The sequence below is a fragment of the Phalacrocorax carbo genome, chromosome Z, assembly GCF_963921805.1.
Source record: "Phalacrocorax carbo chromosome Z, bPhaCar2.1, whole genome shotgun sequence".
In the NCBI taxonomy this organism is placed as follows: Eukaryota; Metazoa; Chordata; class Aves; order Suliformes; family Phalacrocoracidae; genus Phalacrocorax; species Phalacrocorax carbo.
In genome coordinates, this window is record NC_087548.1 from 2,122,009 (window position 1) to 2,142,317 (window position 20,309).

At 43.5% G+C, this 20,309-nt stretch overlaps 1 protein-coding gene across 1 annotated transcript in view; it reads right to left on the bottom strand.

Annotated features, from left to right (window-relative positions):
- Positions 1 to 20,309, bottom strand: part of DCC (DCC netrin 1 receptor) — a 607,752-nt gene that overhangs the window by 68,506 nt on the left and 518,937 nt on the right. Inside the window, exons 16-18 of the mRNA XM_064438237.1 lie at positions 8,686 to 8,781; positions 4,639 to 4,817; positions 1,023 to 1,161 (exon numbers count right to left, since the gene is read on the bottom strand). Coding sequence (XP_064294307.1) covers positions 1,023 to 1,161; positions 4,639 to 4,817; positions 8,686 to 8,781 — 414 coding nt within the window. The remainder of the gene's footprint in view (positions 1 to 1,022; positions 1,162 to 4,638; positions 4,818 to 8,685; positions 8,782 to 20,309) is intronic.

The following is a 20,309-nucleotide window of genomic DNA, read 5'->3' on the forward strand; positions in this document are numbered from 1 at the left end:
AGCCCTCTTCAAATATTTTTATCCCACTGAACTAGGGTTACATATAATATGTATCTGCTGGCTGTTATCAGAACTGCATTACAGACTGTGAAGTATCTCTCAGGTCGTAGCTTCCTGCTTGGAAAACACCACTCGGATGCATGAGAAGAGCAGCTCAATTAAGCCTTCAAAGTGTATTTGTTTATTATAAGCTTATTGTTAGTCTTAACAATGGCTGCTTTCTGGAAAAGAAATACCGATATAGAAAAACACCGAGCATAGGAAAGACGCCTTACCAAACTGTCAGCAGGACATTTATACAAGTCAACATTTTGCACAGGGTGGATAATTGTGCCTTTAGAATAAATAATGTGCAAGCTGAAACGAGTGCGCCCTCGACCTTTTTTCCCCGACCCCACCCCCGTTTCTGTCTCTGTCCCTAATTTTGCACACACGGTTTTTGCCGCGGTAACTCTGACTGTAGGTCTTGGCTGGACTGATGCGCGGGTCACCGGCGCGGCGCCCGGCTGACAGCTAAAAGGCGTCCACACACTATTATGATCAGCCCCGAGGAGGTTTAGTTTTTAAACGCATCCCTTTAGTTCTGGAGTCCAGGACGGCCACGAGGTAGAAGTGGTCATTGAGTTCTTTTTACCAAGCGGATACGATGGGAACTCATGGACTTTGAGAAACGTGGAATTTCATAAATCAAAATTTTAAAGGAGCAAAATCAGTATCTAATAATAAGAAAATAATTGTTCTCACCCAATCTCGGGTTTCTTTGAAAAGTGAAAGCTATTTTTAATCGTTAGCATTAAAAGTCACAGACAATCATTAAATTATGGGGCAAAGCACACACAGGTACTACCTCCGAACCCTGCCCTGACACCAGAGCTCAGTAGAATGACACCCATGAAAAGAAGGGAAGAAATGCAGTTAATTTCGTAGACACGCTGTCGGTTTATGCGGTTAGGATGAACTTGGACAAGGCTTTTGATGAGAAATAATAACGCCAAAGAAAGCCCTTCCAGCTCTTGCCGTACCTGCTTCACAGGTGGTGGCGTGCGCGGTCATGCTCCAGGTGCTGGACCGCCGACCTTTGGTGACCATGACGGAGAACTCGTACATGGTGTTTGGCTTCAGACCTATCACGGTGTGACTCAGAGCGGTTGTATCTGCTGACTGCAAAGAGATGGAGCGGAGAATGTCTTTAAAGCCACTCATTTTGCTGGTAGCCAAGCGAAACACAGTTACAATGGATTCCTTTTTCGAAGACAATAGCTCTATTGCTACTGCCTACCTTAACGGGAGTATTTTTAGTGCCATAAATAGGATACTAAACTTGCTGCCTATAATTTAGGCAGTTAAATAAATTATTGTGATGCTTTCTCTTTCCCCAGACAAAGCAATTTGCCATGCATTTTTTTTTTCAAATGCAAATTGGAAGCTAACCCTATGTCCTTCATCTATGCCCATATGAGGACAAAAAAAATAGGAACATTTCCATAACTTAAACATTCCTTTTCAGCCTCTTTGGTGGGTTTCTTAAAAAACAAAAAACAACAACAACAAAAAAGAGACGTTTTTAATATCTACTGATTTTTAGAGGAGGCTCGAAAAGCATTTTTACCCCTAGAATGATCCTGACTAAGGTTTCCCAGTCGCTGAGGTTAACACATATTTATGATAGAGAGCAAAATATGACCCAGGACCCCTGCATAAAGATGCATTTTTGTATTCATAAAACAGACTTTTGCTTGGTTAAATGTAATATGTTTATAGAGTAGATGATATTTGAAACCTATTATTGATCTGGCTCCCTTTGCTACGTTACGAACAACTAAACAAGCGGATGTGAATATTAAATTGTTCATTTATTTTTAGCTGATTTAGCTTTTTTCCTCAGCTTGCAGCAAGGAGCAATTTGAGGCAAACTGCATTGGTATCAAAGGAGACAAGGGAGAAGACAATTACGGGACAAATTGGTGACATCTGAATAAAATCAATTCCCACGCTTTTCAAGCTACAGAGCCTGGCGCGCAATCCACCAGCGTCAACAGCTTACAAGCCAGCGAGTTAACGGTGCTGTGCGCTTTTACATGTTCATATGGACCTAAAGTTTACAGAGTAAGGGCAACATATATATATATATGTGCTTTGCATCAGGCGAACCTTGATGTTCACATCTGGGAAGCGGTTCACAAGAAGGCATCTTGCTGGCATGCCTCAGTAATGCCGTTCTGATGCGCATCACCAGATGATTCAAAAACAAAGCCGCCTTTACTAAAAATGGGGCATCAAGTTGCCAGCACGCCACAGAATAAAGCAGTAATATTCAAGGGGGAGCAGGAGAAATTTACTTTGCAGAGATGTTGATGAATGAGCTATATATGCCTACACAGTAGGCTGTTTTTTCACAAGTGCCCTGACAGATGTTTTGCATGCTACTTAACACGAAGACTTAATGCAAGACCAGATTTTATCTTCTTCATACTCAATTAAAATTCCTAGTTCCTGGAAATTAGGAGTTTTGCAACTTATCTGTACTAGGGGTTTACTCCAGAAGAGAATTTCAGGCCCTGGCACAGGCTGCCCAGAGAGGTGGGGGAGTCACCGTCCCTGGGGCGGTTCAAAGGACGTGCAGCCGTGGCCCTTGGGGCCGTGGTTTAGGAGGCCTGGGGGTGTTGGGCTGGGGGTTGGCCTTGATGATCCGAGAGGTCTTTTCCAACCTTAATGATCCTCTGATTCTAGGTGATTGAACTGGAATGAATGAATCAGATCAGCTCTTTACATACTAGCCATAGACTGGTCAAACTAGAGATGACGACAAAAAAGGATAATTTCACTCTTGCTCCTCTCCCCTTCAGTCTCCTGCTCCTGGACAGCCCTGCAAGAGGTGTCCACCTGCTCAACAGTGAGGACAAGGAGCTCGACACCTCTGAGCAGGACACACTTATCTTGCACCGCAAATTAAACAGGGCTGATTTTGATCATTTTTGTTTCTCACCCACCATTTTCCACTGCCTGCAGCTCAGTAAATGCGCTGGGAGACTAGAGAAAATGTTACGATTGACTGCGGGTGGCAAAACATAATGCTGCCTTTTGTGGAGCTTTGATTTCATCACCAGAGCTGCAAAGTGTGATGTGCTGTGCTCCCCTGTGCTATACTACTCATTTTGCTGGGCACGGAAATCCACCTCTAAATAGGAATCAGATTGAGGTATGGCATTCAAAACATTACAATGCATCCTTCTGGCATCCTTCATTACCTAAGAGTTTGTTACAACTGTGTGAGCATAAGAATAAGCTTTTAAATACTGCAGATAATCATGTCAGCATCTGAGGTTGTCAGAAGTATGGCAGTAGGTGTAAAAGCAAGGTATGGGCTTTATACCTTGCAAAGATGCGCTATTATTTAAAAGCTTTACAGTGGGTCGGCACCTGCAGCAAAAAGCCAGCTGACCCGAGTCTCCTCTTGGCTGACGTGAACACAAATCAGGGGTAACGTAACTGAAATCGATAGTTCACGGCGGCGCATGGACTCAGACGAGTGCCAGCGAGCCGAATTCTGTCGGAGATGTGCAAGGGGGAGAGCTGAAAGAGCACAACCAGAGAAGAGGTTGAGGGCAAGAGCTTCTCCACCATCATTCCTACTTCTTCCAAAAATTACCTGGGAAAGATTTGGAGATGAGAGTCTGCATGACAGGTGTACCCCAAACCTAAAGAGGTGGAGAGCCATCCTTTGGGGTGTAGAAATACCAACCTATATGGAGACCCATCATTCAAGCTCTAGTTGGAGGAGCCTCAACGCCGGCCAGAGCATGGCCTGTTCCACAGTCCTTGCAAAAATGACTTGTGTGAGGCTGCTTTTGTCAGGACAGAGAACAGTAAAAAATGAGGCATCCACTTGCAGCCTAACAATACAGCCATAGCCAACAACTCACTATGGATCAATACGGTCCTTTAGGCGAGCGAAAACAACTATTATGGTAGGGCACGGGAGGAAGGACATGCTCATTATGGGGAAGGTGGGTGTTATATGAGATGCAATATATAAGCTGACAATAGTGGGGAAAGGTAGCTTATTGTTCAAAAACAAGCAAACAAAAAAAGCCTAAAGGCTGTGCTTGTTCCTTCCCGTTCCCTGTCCCACCGTATCTCTTTGCTGCACCGCACGTGACTTGGTACTGCTTTCGTTAGGAGTCAATAAGGAATTCTCATACAGCGAGAAGCACGCTGCTGTCGTATCCATTCAAACTGAGTCTTCTCATAAACTAACCTTTTTTTTTTTTTTTTTTTCTATTTGGGAGTACGTAATACGGGTGAGTGGAATTGCCGTAGGGTGTGGGTGGGTTTGCAATCGGTGCTTTCTCCTGCTCGCGCTACGCTACTGTGCTACTGAATCTGTGACTAATTTATATCTGGTTGGTAAAGATTAAAGATCAAAACTTTCAACACTTGGTGTGTGGTTAAAATACAGCATTTTCATCCAACGAAACACATAGGTTTCTAGGAAGCGGTAGTTACTCAGGCAAGCCTTCTTTTGATTGAAATGGGAATTTTGGTTGAGGGAAGTTCATAAAAGCCAATTCAGGGTCTTTGCAAATGACAGACGAACAGAGGAAATAGCCCATAAATTCATAACATGATAAATTTCACCTTGTACTTCGCACTCGTCGAATAGCTTGTTCTCCATCGGACTGTGTAGAAGCGAACCTCCGTAGTCTTTTGGTTCTTTGGGACAGAGTTGTCTGCCCAGATGACCCTCACTGCATCATGTGTAAGTGCAACAGCCTGGACACCTACTGGTGGGAGCATGGGGGTGGAGATATCTGGGACTGAGGTAGGGAAATCATCAAGCAAAGGATAAAAATCAACTTCTAATGGATCAATGGGGTCTGGGTCCATACATCACCAAATGAGCATTCCAAAATAAATGAATAGGTAAGTTAAACAGAAAAAAAAAAAAACACCAAACCAAACCAAAACACAAACAGCCACCAAGGGGCACACGTCACAATGGGTTAAATGCATGGCATTAATGAGGAGGAGGAACATGAGGAGAACAGAAAGAAAGGCATTAATGCAAAATGAGAACGCGTCAGCAACATTTCAGTTACATCACTACAACAAAACTAACCGCCGCTAGGCGTTATTTCTCATGACTTGTTTAAACACTTCCATGTATCTTGTGTTTTCTTCACACGAGACGAAGTCAATGCACAGTCTCTCCTTAAAATGATTTACATTTCCTTAAAAAAAATTTCATCGCTTAAATGATACATTATCGGAAACACGTACAAAGTGGAGAGCGTGTCACCTTCCAACCTGATTTATAGCCATGACACGCTCTCACACGTGTAGGAGTTACCTACGCTTTTCTCTCCCGGCAGCCTCTTTCAGGCTCTTTTGCCGTTTTAGGCTCTTGAAAGGAACATATTCCCCATCTGCTTCAACATTTGTTAGGCAAAACAGAGCATAACGGTTTCACTGCTGAAGTGCAGAACTTGCAGTTGTTGGTTTAATACTGTCAGCGTGTTAAATGTGCACACCCAGGCACGGAGATGGGGATTATCGTCAAACGGGCTCCTTCCTCCAGGAACAAGCACAGTTCCTCTCCCACGTGTCCGGGACCGGGTGGTCTCTGGGGAGCAAGACGCTGAGCACCTCGCGCGCGCGTTATGCCGTGTCAGCGGAAAATTCTAGCTGGCGTAATTACTGAGACACTGGGACGTTTCGTTTCATGCCCAAAAGCTCAGACCTGAGTCCTGTTAACCGAGGCCGTCGGGGTGACTGTGGCCACACTCCTCCTTCCACCTTGTTGCAGAGGAGGTTTCTCTGAGCCCTGGTGGCGTGAGAGGGAAGCCCAGGGTTGGGTCAGCAGCAGATTACTGCTGTTACGGTCACGGGCAGTAAAACGCCAGCCGCCCGTGTACAGAACTCCCCTCCTGACCGGCGGTCGATGACATTCATACTCTTGGCTTCTCCAGGGCTCCGTCTCTTCCCTTTGGGACTTCAGATTGGGCATCTACGTGGGAACCAGAGACCGTTTCTGCTCAGTTTAAATACCTCTGTCCTTGTTGGAGCACCTGGTCAACTCCTGGCCTATCTTTTAAAACTATATTTACTGACTCATTATTTACCGGTTGTGATCTTTCTAAATACAATTTCGAAATGCAGTGCGTAAAGCGCAGCAAAAACATGCCAAAAGGTTGCTTGGGGTTATTTTTCCCCCTAAAATAATGCGTTAATTAATTAATCAAAGCATAAACGACTCTAATATTTCCTCACTGACAGTTGCTAGAGTTTGTCTGCTCCATGTGCAGTTCCAGCTCCCGACACTCTTTGATCACTCCCGTTTTGTAATTCTTACTCAGAACTTTGGGAGGAAAACCAGAGGAGACCAGGATGATTAAGATGTATGACAAGCCATTAGGTTCAACCCGCTTTTGTGTTGCTTCTCTCTCATCAAAAGCTGCTTTATAAGTTTGAATACGAGTGTCGAAGGAAATGAAGCAGCCCGGTTGTTGTTGCTGTTATCCAAAACTCAAACGCACGGTCCGCGCGGGCAGCAACGGGCAGCTGAATCTCTTTTTGGCCCCAACCTGGCGCATCGAGCTTGCGCAAGTTGAAAGTCAAGCGTTTTCTTTTCCCAAACTGATCTTTTCCAAAGGGATTGGCTGTAAACTTTGGAAGGTGAGCAATACCTGCTTCCGTTGGGGTTTTCTACAAACTTACGACGGAAGTTGATGTGACTGGAGCTGAGTTGATATTTTACTGCTCTTCCTTTTTTATTTCCCACACTAAAAACTGAAGTCCTGCAGTAGAGGAGATTATGAAGAGAGGCTGGGTTTAGCAAAATAAATGTTCAGACTTAATCAAGATAATTCAGTTTCTGAAACTGAAGAGGGAAATATCTATAATCCACCGGTGGCTGAAAATAGGTCCCTAAATACCGCCTCCATTTGCCACCGAAGTTTCATTTGCTATTATTTATGCGTGGACATCTGTCATTGGGAAATTGCAATCTCTCGACAGAAACCAGCATCTTGCTCTCTTCAGAGCTGTTTCGCGAATATTGCGTGTTATGTAACTTTAGTTCGCCCACCGTATCCACACAAGGAGACCCCAAAGTATGTCTATGTGCTAAACGGACACGCAAAGACACAGTTTTTTGGGGTTTTTTTTTTTGGTGCTCAGGGTGCGTCGGCTCGGCCGCTGCTTGGGGTGCACAGTTCCCATGCTTTCTTGCTTTGAAAAAAAACCTTTTTTCAGACGTTCCTCCATGAATGACCCAGGACACCAGCTCCTTTCAGAGCCTGCATCCCGTGGGTGGGAGGTGGTGGGAAGCGCGGGGTAGGGACGTCTCGCAGCAATGAGAGAGAAGCACCAAGGTGGACGGCTCGAGGTGATCATTGGTTCAAGTTCACCAACACAGAGCCCAAGCCTGAATTACCTTTTTCACACCTGGATATCGTTTCGTTTAAGAGAGGCTGTGTACAGACAGAAAATCAAATCCCACACGCCAGCCGGGTGATTTTTAAATGGAATCGACAGGGAATAAAATACTTAACAATAAAAGTATATATGGATCCTGAGACGAACTCATTTTATAAGACACAAACTCAGCAAAAATGACCTCTGTAGACTCCAGACAAGAAGAAAGATTAATAATTTTGAGGCAGAAGTTCCCTGACGCTTATTATATCTAATGTAGCTTGTTACAGTTGCCCTTGGTTGTGTAATTAATCTCTTTTTTTTTCCTTTCTCCTTCTGACTTTCCAAGATTTCTCATGGGAATACTTCACAAAACCATACAGATAAAAGCTGTTTTTCCTTGTAGAGCCACAGAAGTGCCATTTGGTCGATCCATTCCTCGTGGTCCACCCAAGCCAGCGCCAGTGATTGGGTTTGCTCTCAGTGACACAGCTCTGAACCCCATGGGTGAAACGCGAGGAACGAACGTCACCAAATGATGGTGTCGCTCCAGAGGAAAAACATGTTCTTCTTTAGTCTCGGTTCTTTTCTTTTAACGCCTCGTCAGTCCCACCCTCACACCAGGATCACAGACAAACCACGAGGCAATCCAGAAGACAGTGCTACACGAGAATAATTCTGATTTTATAACTTTATAACAATGCATTTGTGAAAAAGAGCTGCCTAAAAGCACCCTGTTCCATTACCGCTGGTGACCCCTTCTGCGAGCCTTATGCTGCCACGAAAAATCTTATCAGTATATTCCTTCACCCTTTGCAACCCCTCTACATGCTTCTGTAAACGTGCATGATGACAGTGTGGGTTTAAGTAATTCATTTTAATTTAAACTGCTTTTAAATTGAAGAAAAAAAAAAATTTCATCTGGGCTTAATTCAGCAAAGTTATTCACCACTAATCTGCCCTGATCTTTAAATATTTAAATTGTTTGGGAGTCATGCTTCTCCCAAGCCAACCCGCACCAAAGAGCAAGCACTCGTGAGCATCCCATTAAAACTACTCAGCCAGTTTCTTGAAAGGGTAAATAATTCATTCTATCTGTGTAGTTACAATAAAGTGGAAAATGAAGCTGATTTATTCTAGCAGGGACCTGGAGGTTGCAAAGCTCTTGTCTTCCACTGCCTTGGCCAAGATGTTTCGCCTAATGTGCACCTTCGGAAGGCGAATGTTCACCGATGAGGAGCAGATCATGAACCGGCATTTGCAACTCACCTGTCATCGACCTGGTGGTCGCGCTTTCGTACAGAGGCACCCCTTCGCCTGCGTTGTTAAAGGCCTTTAAGGAAATCACGTAATGGGAACTTGGCTCTGCAGGAGAAAACAAATAAGGCAAAACAAAGCACACACTGTTAAAGTCAGGCCTGGGATGCAAAACAGATGCGCGCTTTCCTGAAAAACAAGGAAAAAGAATAAAATCGAGGAAATGCGGGTGCAAAGTAAGTGACGAGCACAACTGCTGCCCATCCCTTCCGTTTCCCTTCCAAAGGCTTTATTTATCGCCACCTCCCGCTGCTCTCTTCATCAACAGTGAGCTGAAGCTCTCCTTTAAATCGCCTGCAGCTTGGCCGGCGTAAGAAAGCTGGACCCAACTTAGCGCATCAGCCGCACTCCCGACCCATGGCTCCGAGCAGAGGAAGGCTCAGCCGCGGCGCTACGCCAAGGCGAGGGATGCTGCGGGGTGCCGGTGCCTTCCTGCCGGCTCGAGCTGGGGGAGCCGGGCCCGTGGCGCTGAGCTCCGGCGGGCAGGGAGGCATCCAGCCCCGCTCGTCCTCACGAGGACGCGCTGCTGTCCCCGGGATGATGTGGGAAGGGATGGTTGAGGGTCACCAGCGATGCGTTGCCTTGGGATCCTCAACCCGTGGCAGGGAACCGCAGGCGTCCGGCTCTCCGGCGCTGCTGGGGTGGGACTCGTGCTCCTGGACCCACAACGGTTCATGCACCCTGGGAACCACTTTCTGGATGCTGAGCAAAAAAGCCTCCCTCTCTAATTTCTCGATGTCAGAATTCCGTCGGTAACAGCCATTTGCCCACTTTTTAGCTCCCTGAGAACTCCTCACGCTATGCTGGAAATACGAAGGATGTGGCAGACAACAAATAACACACGGGAATTAACTTTGGGGTGTACGGACGTGCTCCGCTGGTCCGCGCGTCCTAATTTACCTTGGGGCTACTATAAATTCATCCCTAAATGAAGACAAAGTGAAAGGAGCACGTCAGTTCCACGTTGTTTTTTTTCGCTACTGTTTTCTGAGAAAAACAAGGCAATCCATTTTCCTGAGTTTTTCCATGTGAATTGTTTCATCCTCCCCTTTTTTATTTTTTTTTTCAGTTGTTAATTCTATTTGTACAGAAGAAAATTGCAGCTGAATACGTTGGGCGCTCCCACACCTGCCAAAGATGGGAACTGCCTCCTCAAAGTTCTTTACTGAAAAATAACAAATGGGTGTATGTGAGGAGGCATCTATTAACGTGACATTGCAAAAGACCTGCTGCAGAATTACATATTTCATCTACATTAACACCAAAACTAGCTCAGCATGATTAATGCTATTACAGTGAATCTGAAATGAGTAAATAATCTTTAAGTACTTATTGCGTATTGTTACTTACATCCTTTCCGCCCACGTATTTCGTACTTAATTTTACGTCCAGAGGAAACGGTGACATATTTGTTTAATATTCAGGTGACTTCTGTGCTTCTATCGCACAAGAGCTAAACTTTAAATGAGTGACTGGTGCAATAATAACTCCCTGCGCTAAGTATTGTGCAGTTATTAATTCAGTTGGTACTCACCGTAATATCATCAGTCATAAAGAAATTATTTTGTATTCACAGAGCTGTAGTATATATTTTCATATGATTTTCACTCCATATTAGCATACTACTTTTAATTTCTAATTTAACTAAGTGTTGTAACTCTCCAGATTCCACACGAAGATTAATTTATCGAGACACAAAGTCATTATTTAGCAAAGAGTTTAACAACGGCACGTTCAGTAGTTTCTGCAGAAGAAAAAGAGATTCATGCGCACAGTCGAGACCGACTCCAGCTCTTCCCTCTACCCGTGTCCCAGCTGTTGTGCCTGTTCAGGACTTTGGAAAGACGCCTGGCAGAGTGATGCAAGGGGTTCATAAAGACCAGGCAATAGGGTAGACTTTGGGAAACACAGGGAAGAATACCAAAACCTGAAGTTTTAGGTCTTTGAGGTGTACCAGGAATTTGCTATTACTATATTCTATTAAGATATATATGAAGACATAGATGAAGATATTATTATCTTCACTGATTATGGCCAGAGCACAGATGTCTGGACTTCCCTTGCTTTAATTTTAACTAACACGGCATTAGTCAGACAAGAATGTCACCCTGAAGACTGGCATTTCAACTGTGAAAGATTACTTGAGAAACCTGATTCTAGAAATGACTGTCAACCCCCCCCCCCAAACCCCATATACCTGTCACGTCTAATCAAAATACATTGTGAGTTCCCAATAACGAATAAGGAAAATGAGTGATTTACTATTAATTTGATAATGAAAAATACACTCCTAGAAATTGATAAATTAGGTGGAACAATGTGGTAAGTTCATGGAAAATTTAAAAATGGAGACTATATAGCACATACTTCATTACGACTGCCCATATAGCACAATATATAGTCCATCAAATTTTATAAATTGAACAGACTGACTTATGATTTATGTTTATCACTAGGTTACATTTGAAAAAAAAAAAGAGCTAAGATTGGGAGGAGGATGCGATCTGCGGCTTTCTGTTAAAAACATGAAAAATTCAGGTGGTTAATTTGAGCTGCTGCTAACTGGAGCAATAAATAATTGCTTGAGTCTCCTCTTAGATAAGAGGGAAGAAGGCAATTTGCCATGGTACGGTGTTCGAACACAGTATTAGAGTTCGGTTTAGTCCAATACAATGAAAAAAAAGAAACAGCATTAGTATAATCATGTGGCAGGCAGTTGCTTTTTGAACTGCATTGTATATTAATAACACTTACGGGGTCATTCTGGTGCTCTTTTTGGTAAAATGCCACTGACTGGAAAGCTTTTTAGTGTAAACCTACTAATAAGTGCAGCAGCTAATGGAACAGAAGGGTCGTTAGTGCTCCTGGCAGAAACAACACAAATAAACAAAGAAACGGGGGCTTTAGAGATGACAGTTGCAGTGCAGTTGCCAGAATTCAGAGGTAAATTCTGAATTTTTCTCCACTTATAACAACGTCGTTGCCATTTGTATTTGCTATTCTGGAGCAGGAGAAGGACAGAATTACATGCTTGCTTTTTTTTTCCGGCAGAAGAAATCTCTTCTTGCCTTTGAAGAAGCTGAGCGAAGAATTCAGCTTTAATTAGAGCATCAGCCAAGAATCCCCACGTCAGTGTTGGTGTGGAACATGCTCTGGAAATAAAGTTGTGTTCTGCAGTTCAACTTAAAAAAAAAAAGAAAGGACAAGAAGTTCAAACTAACCATGAACAAAATGGATTTCTTCTACTGACAGATGTTGTTACTGGAAAGAAAAGCATCAACAAATAGCAACTCATTCAAGATCACTGAATCCCAGGTTGGGAGGGACCTCAGGGATCATCTGGTCCAACCCTTCTAGGAAGAGCCCAGCCTAGACAAGATGGCCCAGCACCCTGTCCAGATGACTCTTGAAGGTGCCCAACGTGGCCGAGCCAACCCCTTCCCTGGGGAGATTATTCCAACGGTGACTGTCCTCACTGTGAAAAATTTCCCTCTGGTGTCCCATCGGAATCTCCCCAAGAGCAGCTTGTGTCCATCCCCCTTGTCCTCTCCATGGGACTCCGTGTAAAAAGGGAGTCTCCATCTTCTTTGTAGCTACTACAGTTATACTGTAGATACCGCAGTTATTTTTACAGGGAAAATTGTGATGCTGTTGTTTTCACAGGTAAAACTGTGACCTATCTACAGCTGTTACATTGGGTCTTTCGACAAATGTTGAGTTTTCATGTAAAATTTATTTTCCGTTTCAAACTATAAAATAAATGCTGGGCAACTAGACATGAACTCCAATCCAAGGAAAGCTCCTCGTGTTAAACTACTTGGAAAGAGAGCAGCGCTCTCACTTGATTTTCCAGAGCAGCTCCTTTCTCTCTCAAATAAAAATTCATTCTCAAGTCCTCTTCTCATTTTCCATTTTAACAATTACCTGACGCGAGGGACACGCAGAGCGCTCTACAGATTGGTACCCTGGGAGAGCCGAAGAGAAGATGGGTTCTTCTGATGGTCATGAAAAGGTTGCTCATCCCATCATACCAGCTACCAGAGCTACTGTCTTGCACTTAAAAACATCCGAATTACTTCTGATGCAGTGTAGCCAACAAAATAACAATAAAGTTATACGTTCAGCAATCTTCTCCCAACACCTTTGTCAGTGCCTTTCCCGATCCTAACCAAAAGTGAAGTAGCAGCTCACTGAGATCTGATCCCTTCTACCCCGCTTGAGCGTCAGCACGTACCTATGAGTACAGTATAATAACGTGCTCATCTTTTACTCAGATGGCAGCTTTCTAAGATCTTTTACTTCTCCTTTACCCATTACTAAGCTGGTTTTAACTGCAGGCTACAGGATTCTGCCCTTGGGATGGCAGAGACGGTAGTAAGGTGTCCATCATGAGGAGCTATGGCTTCCCTATAGACAAAGTGGAAACAAAGATACCTTGTCAAAACAGGTGGGGCCTGACAATATCCTGCAGTAATGGGACAAGGCGGAATTTGCAGCAAGAGAAATTCTTATTAGTTATCAGGAAAAAATTAAATATGAGGGTTGGCAAGCACTGAGGTGGGGGTCCAGAGAGCCTTGCTGGGGCTCAGAAGTCGGCTGCAGATGACACTGGTGTGACCCAGAGCTACCTTCGAAGCTGGCCCTGCTTTGAACGAAGACTTGGGCCATATGACTCGAGAGATGCCCTCCAACCTAAGTAATTCTGTGGTAATTAATACCTGCTCACATAAACATGATGAGAGCAGGAAGCTGGCAGTTCTAAGCCAGCTGCTGACATAGGACCCTTCTGTCCTCTCTGTTGCTCTTTGCTTCACCAAAAGCACAGACTCCTTTACTAGCAATGAAAGGAGTGGAAACACAAATGCTAGATTTTGCTGTAAGCAGCGTAACTCCTGGAGGAAATGCCCTTTTACAAGAGGAAAGGTCTTCAAGAGAATGATATCTATGCCCTGTGTGTCCTGCCAGTGCCACTGATGCTGAAAGATCCTCTAAAGGGTAGAAAAGCGGTCATTCACAATTATCTCCAAAAGCAAGCAGAGAACAGCCTCATTTACTCCTGGTCTGGGTTTGTGAAAACATTACACCTAGTAATCAATAGCACCAGTATCTGTCCTAGACCTAGTAACATTAGTTTATTGCCAGGAAAAGGTAATCTATCTACAGGACAAATGTCAGATTGAAGTATAAACTCTGCAGACAGGGGTTATTGAATTCTGAGAAATCAGGAGAGAAAAGAACCTCCAACATCACAGTCAGATGTAACATACTTCTTTTGTAACCTAGACCTGAAACGGAGCGTTGGAGGTTGTGGTTGTCCAGACTGCCAGGGCTGGGGAACGCTCCCAGGAAAATGGAAACCACCCTACAAGCCATTAAGGAGCCCAAAGCACAGTTTAAAATAAAGTCTGCAACTAGTCCAAAGCCGGTGGAGTTCCTGCTGGAGATCCTGCTGTGTGAGACAGCTCAGAGGGAATTGGAGGGGTTTCTCTGCAAATTTAGGAGGAATCTCTTCACCAGGGAGGGCGCCTGGGGCAGACCTTGGAGAAACCATTCTGCATTTAGCAGACGACTAAATAAATGTGTGCTTCGAGAGCTGCAGTGGCAGGGCTAGCCAGATACCCAGGCATAATACACCGTGCCACACGTGGTATTAGAGCATCAGCAGTGTCTTGCCTGGGCGTTGGGAAGCCTGGGCTGATTTGGCCTTCTCTGTGCAGACACTACCATCAGCCCAAAAATAAAGGTGTCTTGCCTCTGATTTTACAAATATCCACCGGGCATCTAATGGCCGGCAGATTAAACCCTATTAAAAGAAACAATAAGTGATGTATTCCGCTTCTTGGACAACATACACTTTCCCTGGAGAGCAAATTAGAAGCAGATTTGAGCACAATCTAGGGAAATTATATCCAGATTAAAAAAAAAAAAATTAAAAACCACTTTTAATCATACTAGCAAATTTAACTATAAATATTCCACTAGAATAGACTATCACGGTGAAATTCTCCAAATTAGTTTCTCCCACGTTGTCAGCCAGAGAAAAGCAGTTTTATTTTATTCCTTCCAGCATTTTGTACATCAGCAACGGCTACATCTCAGGGGTGGATGAGGAGATAATTTCTGTGATGTTATTTCATCGAATACGTCAGGTAATTTGGGAAGGAGCCACTATCAGAAAGGCTAAAATGGGTAATAAAGAGCTCATGATCGCTTTTAATAAAATAAGAGACCTACCAGTGAGTCGTCCTTCCTCTGACACAACAGAATTAGCATGTATTTACATCTTCTCGCAATCCATAATAACAGAGGACTTCGTTCAATGAAGTTAAACTTACCAAAAGCTGTAAAATTCAAGAAGGCGTTTTCCCAGGTTACCGAGGATGGGCCTGATAATGTCTTTGTGAACGGAAAGCCCAAAAATGTAAGTTTTGGAAATCTGGCACATTTTTTCCGCGCCAAAAGGTTTCAGCCGGTGTTTAAACAAAGTCAGCTAAATAACATGTTTTTTAAGCATCAGGAGTATTAGTATCTCCTGAAAATCTATTCCTTCTGTTTCAGATCCGGAAGGGTAATGTAGATTTCTGACTGAAGCATCCAAATCTGAAACTTCTGTCTTAGGAAAATCGCCAAGTGTTGAAGCCCTCTTTGGAAAAAAACGTGTTTGGAGAGTGAATATAGAGAACAGTGGAAACTCGTTTCACTTGTTCACATCCGTAGTATGTCACAAACTTCTCAAGAAATGGTCAAATCACTGGTTTTTGTCTGTCTTCAGTCAGTCCCTACGGTATTAACTTCCCCCCCCGCCCATTTCCTTTAGTTTTTGCCTCGGAGCTCTTTGAAGTAGAGTCTTCCAATATGTTTCTATATTAACTAGACAACGAAACCCCAATCTCATCTCGAACCTCTGGGCACTACTGCAGCACAAAGAGTAAACATATGTTAATAGGCAGACATGCTTAATATAGGTCCTAAAGTTAATTGAAAATTGTCCCCGAGGAGCCTAGTTCTGCCCATCTGCTTCACGGAGATGTGAGGGACGAGGGACAGAGGGGGCTCCTACACATCTACCCTTCAAACAAATACAACCTAACCTGTACTTTTTAATCCAAACTCACCATTGAATCTGTTACAAGGGTTGAGGGCATGTCCTGGCTCTTTGGATGATAAACTAGGCCTCCGGCCACCATCCCAATATCTGGTTAGGTGGCAATACCTGGGACTTTGCTGCTGCAGCGTGAGCTCCAGCAGCATCCTTCAGCAACTAGACCTCCTTATCTTCTCACAGGCCGTGTCTTGGCAAGACATCTCTCAGCGAATCCTCCCGAGAAGTCAACATAGACCTACCCTGGAGCCACGGTGCCTTTGGGTGGGCGCGCCATGCACCGCAGGGAGGAGGTGACCCTGGGGTGGGACTGGTGAAGGTCATGGCATCAAAGCAGGTTCCTGCAGCCGGATGACAATGATGTGCCTCACTATTCTGGGGGTGCCCGTGTATTTATAGGTGCTCAGGCTGATTCTGGAGACATTTAACTACTAAAACACTAGGGAAGGTGTTTAACGGAGCAAAGAGAATTTATAATGAGAATCTGTTAAGTGCTTTTATTTTAATGCAGTTCAGGAGATGAACAGCAAATCCATATTTACAGTTGTTTTTCAGATGTCATCTCATCCTATATTACGCCTGCTTGCTGATTTCTCTTGTGAGCTCTGTCCTGGGTGCGTTATAACAAAGCGTGCAGGGCTTTTGTTTTTTTAAGGGAAGGCTGTAATTTTGAGCATGCTTAGAAATAGGTCTTGTCTCCTGCGGAGATGTGAACCTTTACAACTCCCGTGGTGCATCGCAAGCTCAGTGCACTCTGTGTCGGGAGGGATGCGAAACAACAACAAAAAATCCCTACGTGTATCCCATACATTTGTTATTGATGTTCCGGATGCAGCCAAACTCAGGAAGAATAAAGTAGCGTAGCAGAAAATGAAGTGTAAGACATATGGACAAATGAATAAAAAATGAACAGCCGTGACTCAAGACGCTTTCCGTCATCAGAGGAAGCGCCATTAATGTACCAGTAGGGTTAATCTGTGTGTGGGCAAGGTTTCTTCAGGCACTCGTACACAAAAAAATAACAATGAAATTTGCTCCATGAGGAGAGGTTGTGTTTTCTTTTGCAAAAAAGTAAGTCTTCCATCCAAGCAAATGCGCATCTGTAAGCCCGGGTCACTTAGCTGTTTTGATCTTGGCGTCCGCGGCTGAGATACCAGTAACACTCAAGCAGGCAAAGCACGATGTCGCGCCCGTCCTCTTCCCTGAAAGTTAAGCCTTGCAATAAAGCTTCCATTTTTATTTTTGTTGATGAATGAATATAAAGAAAATCTTGGCTATCTGTATTATATCATAATTTGGGATTAAGAGTTACTCTTAGGCATTCTGTTCTTTACCCACGAAGAAGAGAAATAGTCAGCTCTTCTGTTCCATCTGTTGTCAATAGCTCCTAAACATTTTGTCGGGGAAGCCTGCTTAGCTGTTTTTTACAGCTGGAGAATTGAGGCGTAAACAAACTAAAACGTCTTACAGAAAAGTCAGCTGGAGTGAAGCGTGTGAGCCGATTCCTACCCGTAGGCACTTCGGCAAGCTAAAATTCCCTTTCACGTGAGGATGCTCTTAAAATCCACACGATATCTGATTTGGGGGTGTTATGCAAGATCTGTCCGGAACGTAAATCACGCGTGGATCTAAGCGACCCTGGCTTGTGAGCGATTTCTCCGTACTCCGTAAGCAAAGCAAAGTCAGGGAGAAATGAAAGAAAATTGTTGCATGAAGTATTTGCAGAAATGGCAGCACTCTTTAAATGACAGTCAGCGTTCAAAGGCAAGAAAGACAATGAACAGTCCCTGGAGTCTCAAAGTGCCTTTACTTGTTAGTGTTGTGCTTTAATGTGATCCGTGAGGGAAACAGTGAGATGCATAAAATTTAACATATTTTTGTTTGATTTTCACTGCTCCATTTTGTATTAAAAATGCAAAGGGAAGAAAACAACCCAAAACTACATTAAAAAGCTTTTTGGTTCCCTTTCATGTGTTTTGTTATAATCCACAACTGTCATCTGCAAAGATTAAAGAAAATGAAGAACCTTCTTTCTCTCCCTTTGCAATAAAACAAAATGCTTTTTTGCCTCGTCTATGCATAAGGATCAAATTTAATCTGATCCGCAGTTAAGATGAAGGTGATTTTGATGGAACCCTTTGTATTCCTACTGGTATGTTTGTTAAAATATAAATTCAGATCTAAAAGCTTTATATTCATTTCTTGTCACCTGTAATTGTTGGGTTTTTCATTTTTTTTTTTTTTTAAGTTTTATTCCTTGAATAACACAGGGATCCATAAAGTTTGACATTTGTGCCCTCCAAAACACTCGGGCATCACCTGAACAGTCACACCTGCGTCAAGGTGTGCAAAGACAAAAGCGCCCCGGCTGCCAATCTCTCGCCGTGTCCTATAGAGCCCCTTATGTCGGGCCGGATAAACCAGGGGAGACCATCCACCCCCCTCCAGCACTAGAAAATGACTTACCGGTGTGAGTTGTTAATACGTTCTTATTATTCATACAATAGCTCGAATTCTCCAAACTACTAATTAAGCAGAAATTGTTCACATCCATTAGATTTCCTCTTCAGAGCTTAAAATTTTCAGCTGTGTGTAGCTTCAGGCTTGATGGGAGGAGAGGGAGTAACTTTGAAAAGTCTTTGCTAGATCTCGCTGCGTGTTACACACTTTGCTTTCATTGCTGGGCCAGGAGGATCAAAGGTTCGAGTTAAAAAGAGGCTTGGAAATAATATTTCAAGGCATGCACTCCAGCTTCCCAATCAACTCTTTCAAGAGCGCGCATACGAATGCCTACATGCTCAGGAGATGAATGTAGCTTTTTCTTAGGGCACAAAAAGGCAACTGTACTTAATAACTTTCTAAAATTACACCTTGTTCTTCTGGTCTCACATATGTAAGGGGGAAGGACGGGATGGAGTCTGAAGAAAAAAGTCCACGTTTCTGTAAGACTCTGGAATTCGGTAGAGTTTTCCCATCGTATTTAGCCTTTAAATGGTTTGAATATCTGTAAAATAGTTATTTTTACACATATTTTTTCAGGGAAAAACTTAGGGCAGCGGAAGTATTATTATGAATGCCAGAGGAATGCCCCATCCCTGGAAACACTCAAGGCCAGGCTGGACGGGGCTCTGAGCAACCTGCTCTAGCTGAAGAAGTCCCCGCTCATGGCAGAGGGGTTGGACCAGATGGCCTCTGAAGGTCCCTTCCCACCCAAACCTTCCTGTGATTCTATGAATTCCTTTTTCTGACCAGCTTAAAACTGAGTCTCAGGTTTTCACACCTGCACCTCTCTGCTTTCTCTCACGCGGCGCAAACACCCCGTCATCCGCAGCACAATTATTCTGCTGTCCCTATTCGAATGCTTTTTTTAAAGCCTTTTTGCTGTTGGGATGTCACTAACGTAGAGCAAAGGCCGAGGCCACAGCGTGCAGCAACGGGAGGCTAATGGTCGTCCTCTGCGCCCCCTGATGCCCACCCACCACCCTTTTCTTGTCAGCCTCCTACCTCTTTCTCTTATTCCAATAAGTTATTAAAATATTCTGGATTGACTTATCAAAATATCCCAGGACGACATAATAATGTCGTTGACATATTGGAAGACACTTGACGAATTTACCATGTTCCGGTTTTCCAATACGTCAATTAAAAATACGGTTTTATGATCTACTGAAAGTTTTATGCAAATTATGACAGCTAGCGTGGTATTTCTGATATTTTGGGGTTTATGTCTGCAGAATCGGTAAAGGGGAATCTCCTTGGCATGCATCTTCCCTTTTTCTTTAAACTTCTATTTCATGAGTAAGCTTTAATACAAAGCTCCATGGAGATAAGCCCAGTCGGTTCATTACTATGCTTAACGCCTTCTGGGTCAGATCAGTACAGAAATCGTTACTTCTTATGCGCAAAAGATCAGAATTGGCATCTGTGAATCTTCCAGCATTGTTAAAACCACCATTAATCAGCCAATAACCTTGCCATTTATAAACAGAAGCAAAGAGTTAAAAAATATATTAATAAAGAAAAGAAAGAAGATGAAGTGGCTCACTAAAAGTCAGTCTCCTTGTTAGAAATATTCATTGGCGAGCCAGTCAAGCACTGATTTCGCTGTCACAGAAAAGGTTGAATGAGAGCAGGGGATGCTTGCTCCTGAAATTTATGAGACTGACATCAGATATCTTTCATACGCTGCAGAAAGAAAATACAACAAATTCTTCACTGACAAAGCTGAAGTCTCTGGATATTCTTATATTCTTCCGCACCTGTGGAGAGTGTCTCCAAGGCAATGGGACCACTCAGTCATGAGAAAATCACTCTATTTAATTCACTCTAGAGTACAAGTGTTACCTCCATATAGTTGCATTCAGGATGATCATCGTACAGAATAAAGTTCTCAATCACTGTTATGAAGGACTGAGTACTTTTCTTCAGGTTTTTGAAGTGATTTATTCAGCAGCTGAAGTGTACTACTCAGACA